The sequence below is a fragment of the Pinus tabuliformis genome, chromosome 2_2 (genome assembly GCF_031772625.1).
Source record: "Pinus tabuliformis cultivar Carrire ecotype Pingquan chromosome 2_2, CPIR1, whole genome shotgun sequence".
In the NCBI taxonomy this organism is placed as follows: Eukaryota; Viridiplantae; Streptophyta; class Pinopsida; order Pinales; family Pinaceae; genus Pinus; species Pinus tabuliformis.
Genome location: NC_142300.1, coordinates 682837335 through 682843978, shown reverse-complemented (window position 1 = coordinate 682843978; position 6644 = coordinate 682837335). Strand labels below are relative to the sequence as shown.

Below are 6644 nucleotides of genomic sequence, written 5' to 3'. Positions count from 1 at the left end.
TCCTTAATTTCATCCATGAATCATGTTGAAACTTAAAATATAAGGATTTTGCTGTTTGATTGTTTGTAAATTGACTATTTTTTGAGTTGCAAAGGTTCAGGGAATGCTATTGATAAGCTAAGTTTAGGAGAGGACAAGAAGGAAGAAGGGCTGAAGGCATTCTTCTTATCCCAAAGGACCTCAAAGCAATCCTTGAAGCACAAGAGGTTTGTTGCAAAAGGTTGCTTGAATAAGCTCTTTGTTAATCTTGTTTGAAGTTCTTTTGTTCATTTTGATAATGACAACTTCTACAAGTGAGTCCTCAAATTCTTCTTTCTTCACAAGAGTCTTTGATGAAGACAAGAAGCAAGACTTCTTCACCATGATGGATATGGTGAGAGAAATGTATGAGGATGGAAGGAAGAGCATCATACTTAGAGAGCAGTTGAATTCCATGAAGGAAGAGAAGCAGTTGCTTTCTGACAAATTGCAGGAAATGGAGAGGCAACTTCATATTGCAAATATGAACCTAAAAAGGATGCATGAGTTGGAGACACAACTCCTTGTTGCCAAAGAAGCCTTGGTCAAGTATCAGCTTGAAGAAGAGGTAAACAATTCCTGTTTGTCTTCAAATTCTTCTAAGAATGTTTATGTTGGTTCTTTTGAAAAACATACCAGAGGCATAGGGTCCAAGTTAATGTCCAAGATGGCTATGAAGGAAAAGGCTTGGGCAAACATGCATAGGGTATTTTTGAGCCAATGATGGTTGAGGAAAGGCCTAAATATTTGGGTCTTGGCTATGGACAATCTTATGGAGAAATTTCCAAAGCTGCCATGAAGACAATTGAAACAGTTCCAAGAAGGAGTTTCATTTCAGGTCTTCTACCTCAAGAGTGTAAAGATTGTGTTCATGGGGAATGCAATAGCTTGAAACATCATTTTTAGGATGAAGATGTTCATAAGCATACACTTGAACCAGAGAGTTGTGGAAACTCTGAAAGCCTTGAAGAGATTGATGGTGTTCCAAAAGGAGCCACTTCTTCATTCAATTCACCCCCTCATGAAGGTAAAAGAGGTGAAAGAGAAAGGTATAAATCTGGTTCTAATCATATTCCTTTTGATTATGTTAAGCATGATAAATTTCCATATAATCATGGGAAAAGAATTGCATGTTCCTTTTGTGGTTTGGTTAACCATAATGTTTCTAGCCACATGCAGGAAAATTTGGAACGAAAAGAAGCAAGAAGCCAAAGGTCCATTGGACAAGGCAAATCATGCTGTCAAGAGGATGCACATGTGTTGCACTTACTACCATAAACAAGGACATATTGCTGCAAAATGTTGGACTCTGAATCCAACAATGCTTCCACGAAACTTGAAGAAGGTGGAAAGAGAAAATGGCAGGAATGGAAAGAAAGATTCCATGAATGATGTGTTTCAAGATGATTCACATGTTGTTGTTGATGTGCAGACAAAGGAAGGACCTTTGAAATGGATTGGTAAAAAATTGTTAGAGTTCTTATCCAATTAAAGTTGCATATCTTTTGATGTGAAAAGAAATGTATCACATCTATTTGCATTTCTTTGTTAATGGAATACAAGTTGCAAGGTTTTATAACTATTCTTAATAGTTAGTGGTAGGATAATAAAGGCATGGTTCATTTTGAGCACTACACATTTTCAATTTATATTATTTCTTACTTAAAGCTGACTTTGTCAAAACTAATCAAATTTGATAAGTAAAATCTTATAAAATGCATTTGCTCAGAAACATAAGATACGAATGTTTTGGGAATCAATATTCTTATATACAAAGAGGTTTATGGTGTAAATATAAAAACAGGTTTTATTTTTTTACCATACTTATAGTTTATTTATATTTTTATTTATTTACCATACATCGAGTAAATATAAAAAGAGGTTTTTATTTATTTACCATATCTCCGATTTATTTATATTTATATTTATTTACCATATCTTTGTTTTGAGTGTTAGTAAATCTTTTTATATTTTAAATTTATATTGTGTTTATACATAATAATAATTAGATTGATTTTTAAATAGGGCCAACATTAAATTAAAAATGTTAAATGTTAAACATTAAACATTACATGTTAAATGTTTACGTTTACATTTACCTGAGATCTACTCCATAATAATTCGTTTTTAATGTCTCCTATACACACACTTACACATTCTATGCATGTAAAATTTATCTTCGATACACCCTCGATGAATAGTTTATCTCCCATACACACACTCCATGCATATAGAATTTATCTCTCATACACACACTAAATGCATATATAATTTATCTACTATACATACACTCGATGCATATAAAATTTATCTACTATATACACATTCGATGCATATAAAAACTATCTACAATACACACACTCGATGCATATAAAATTTATCTACTATATACACACTCGATGCATATAAAATTTATCTCCAATACATACTCGATGCATATAGAATTTATCTACTATACACACTCATGCATATAGAATTTATCTCCTTGATACATATAAAATTTATTACTTAACATTATGATACATATTATAAAGAGTATTTATGAAATTTTATTTATACCATATAAACTTTATTACTATAAAGTATCTAATTTTTTTTAATCAAATAATTATGCTACACAGTTAGAATTTTTTTGCCATCTTTTATTTTTACTTTTTAATTTTAATTTTTGAATTTTAATACAATTAAAATTTAATAATATAAAAAATAAAAATAAAATTTATTTTAAATTAATTTAAATATAAACAAATATCTAATGAATATTATTCTCAATACCTAAAACTTGAAACATGATAAAATTTACAAATAACTACTATAATCCCGTGAAGTATACTATATATTATCACATAAAAATATAATATAATATAACGATATGAAATAAAAGAATCTATTTTTAAAGTTATATATAAAATTTCTAACTCAACACTATAAAATATCTAGCTGCTTTACACACAGATATGATAATTTATTTATTATTTTATTTTAATATATTTAAAATTAAAATCTAAAAAGTAATTTATTAAAAAAAAATGATTTTTAAAAAAACATTATAAATCACAGAATATATGATTTTAAAAAAAACAAAACATTATAAATCACAAAAATTTATATTCTGAAAATTTTATTAAATTAACACACTTTAATATTATTAATAATTAAATTTAAATTAAATATATTTTTAAATAAAATAACATTAAATATAAATTTTTATTAATTTAACATATTTTAATATTATTATTAATTAGATTTAAATTAAATATATATTTAAATAAAATAACATTTTAATTAGAATTAATTTTGGAAAAAAATTATAATTTGAAATGCTTTTTTATCTTAACCTACTCCACTTTTTAATATGTATATGGTCAAATGTACTACAAAATTACTTACAATGAGTGTACGTAAAGTTATAATTTCCATAGTAAAAAGGTAACTTTTTTTAATAAAGATAATCCTATGATGTGGCAATTTAATATGAAATGTTTTTTATTTCAAAATATAGGATATTTATTTTTTCGTTAACTAATAAATTAAATAAAATTTTTACTTTTCCCAATATAATAATTATGCCATCTATATTAATTAAATGAAGATATTTTATTTTTAATATATTAATTAATATATAAAAACGAAAAAAGATATTGAGGTTGAGAAATTGTTTCGATAATTAAAAGTGGTTGAAATGTGGGTAGTAGTGTTTGAATTATATTTTTGATAGTGGAAATAGATTGAGCACCATCAAAAAAAATCTATGAGACACCCAAAATCTTGAAATTTCACTGCTGTAACTTGAATTTACAAAACTCCTACAAATTTTATAAAATTCTTACCAAAATTTCCATAATTTTCAAGACAAAAAAAATCATTTAAACTACTCTATAAAATAAAAATAAAAATTAATCAATCTATGCATTGAAAGTAGAATTAATTAATTAATATATAATTTTATTTTTATTAATATTTTATAAAACTATAACATATAAAATATAATTTTATGTCACATTTTTCAATGCAATAATCACATCTTTCAATGCATTACCTTTTTATTTTGATATTATTTTAATTCTTTATCTCATAATGTACATGTGAAGGAAGTTTTAAAAGTAAAATGTCGTTCAAAATTAAAAAAATCAAATTTTATTTAATATATGAAGATTTTGATAATAAAATTTTATTATTTTAAATTAATTATGAAAAGTTTGAAATTTAAATTTTTTAATATTAATATTTGCATTCATTTTCTTTATTACTTAGTATTCATAGTTTACTTAAGCTTTCTATGAAAAATCGGCGTTAAGGTGAGCGCTTGATTTTTATGATTTGTTAAAGTAGGGAAATTATTTCTGAATCATGACGTGGAAGATTGACATTAATTAATGATGTTAAAGCCCACACGCGAGCTTTCATTTCCACTATTATTTTATTCCCATTACTCCTCGTAAACATTGAGACTCTCAATCATTTATTCCCTGCCTGCTCTGCTCTGTGTTCATTGTTACGGTTCATTGTACAAATGCCTGCTCTGTGTTCATTGTTACGGTTTTCTCACTCAGCTGCCCTTTTTCTGTCTCTGAATTCTCATGAAATGGTCACACTGTAGTCTGCCTGCGGTTCCAATCCTTGGACGGGTTCTTTTTAGTACATTTCCGAGCTAGTTTTTTGGAATGTAGAGGCAGCTTTTTGGTTTTGATGAGTGTTGCTGCATGGGCTTTCATACTTCAATTGATGGAGCTTGAAACCCAAAAAGCTTGCGCGTAAGGAAACTGTTGTTTTCTGAGAGTGGTTTTGAGGTTACTGAGCGGAGCGTTGTAGACATTGCGGAGTGCTAGAACTTGGTTTGAGCTGTACATGCATGCTTGCTCTGAGAAGTTAGTGATACATCTACCCCAGCCAATACATTCTCCAAATGAAGTAATTCAAGCTCGCTGCATGGGGTAATTCTTGCTAATTTTGTCTGAAGGCAAGCCTTACAGTAGAATACCATATATTCCCTCTGCCGTTTGCTGTACATTGCGTCCAGGATGGCAGAATCTTCTACCAAGAAGAAAAGAAGCAACAATGAGGGCTACCTTGGAGCTGTGCCTAGGAAGAAGCTCAAGTCAGAGCCCGAAGTGAACAAATATATGTTCAGGGTTTTACTGCCAAATGGTCTTAACCTGACACTAGAGTTGGAGAACGCTGACGAGACTATGTCGGTGGCCGAGTTTGTTAGGACCGTACGACGCCAGGCTGAGAAAGAACTAGTCGAAAAGGGGTCAAGAAAAATACACTGGGGACCCCAGGTATATGTAGAGGATGCTATGGGGGAGCGAATTGAAGATGGCAAGATCATCGGCCAGGCTTCTCGCAACAAGACTATGATTGTAGCCCTGCAGGTTCGGCTCTGAACTTCCTTTAAGCTATTTTTTAGTGTTTTTTTTATAACTAAACCAAAATGTATTTATTTGTGTGCTTTGAAAAGAGTTCTGTGCTTTGTCCAAACTGCATTCTGGTATAACAAAGACTTCTTTGAAGTATTTAGCAGCATTATCTTTATATGGTAAGGATACATGACTCTTTCCTCTGTTTTTTGTTTTATAATGTTTGACAGGATGGTGGTATAAACAGTGTACACACATATCAGGTAAATCCCTGTATATATGTATATTTAGCATTTTTCTGTTTTAATTTTTAAAAATTGTATGTAGTTTTCGTTAGAGCACAATGCCTAAATAAAGCTCGTTGAAAACAATACAAATTTCCACGCCAATCAGGTAACAGTATTTGTAAGTATAACATTCCAATGCGAGTTGATAATCTTGTGGAAGATCTCTACTGGAATGATTGATTGTTGATTTTCTTCACAGGACATGTGGAATGTGACTCCAGAACCACATCTCTTAGTGGAATTGCCCCAGGAGTACACTTTCCAGACAGCATTAGCTGATTTGATTGTATGTGGAGTATTCATTTTATAAAAGTATTTTGAGTTTTTCCATGCCTGAGAAATGACTTCTCTTAGTGGAATTGCCCCAGGAGTACACTTTCCAGACAGCATTAGCTGATTTGATTGTATGTGGAGTATTCATTTTATAAAAGTATTTTGAGTTTTTCCATGCCTGAGAAATGACTAATGACTTCTTGTGTATTGATCTAGGGTCTATTTAATTTATAAGTTTAAGTTCTCTGCTCTCTCTGAGCATTGCCCGCTTCTGTTCGTTAACCATTTGTCCCCTATTTGAATTCTTTTTATTTTTCAGCTTTTGGTTCTATTTCTTCATTGCTTATATAAATACATTCAAGTTCATGTTACATTTTGATTTTCTACCAAAAGCTTGCAATTTTTTGTTTCCGTTGATTTTCTATCAAAAGCTTGCATGGGAAACCTTATCGGGTTCATAATGGAGGCACTCTCCTATCCGCTAAAGCTTCTTCCAGTCTTCTCATAGGGAAGAGGAGCCCCAATCTTCAAAACCTAGTAAGAGCATTCATCTTCTATCTTCCACCTTTGAAGCTACCATATGTGGTGAAATTATGAAAGTGCAACCGCTTAATGTGGCATGGGAAATCTTTTAGGGGTTGGAGGTACATTGCTAGCCATTGAAGTTCTTCCAATTCTCATGAGGGGAAGAAGACCCTCAGGCTTC

General features: G+C 30.4%; 1 protein-coding gene across 1 annotated transcript; it reads left to right on the top strand.

Annotated features, from left to right (window-relative positions):
• Window positions 1-4543: 4543 nt before the first annotated feature.
• On the top strand, window positions 4544-6093 carry LOC149194504 (structural maintenance of chromosomes flexible hinge domain-containing protein GMI1-like). Its single transcript, XM_089407685.1, has 4 exons — window positions 4544-5393; window positions 5609-5641; window positions 5865-5951; window positions 6034-6093. Exons 1-4 carry the CDS (start codon window positions 5040-5042, stop codon window positions 6091-6093), a joined length of 534 nt encoding a protein of 177 aa, XP_089263811.1. The 5' UTR covers window positions 4544-5039.
• The last annotated feature ends 551 nt before the right edge of the window (window positions 6094-6644 follow it).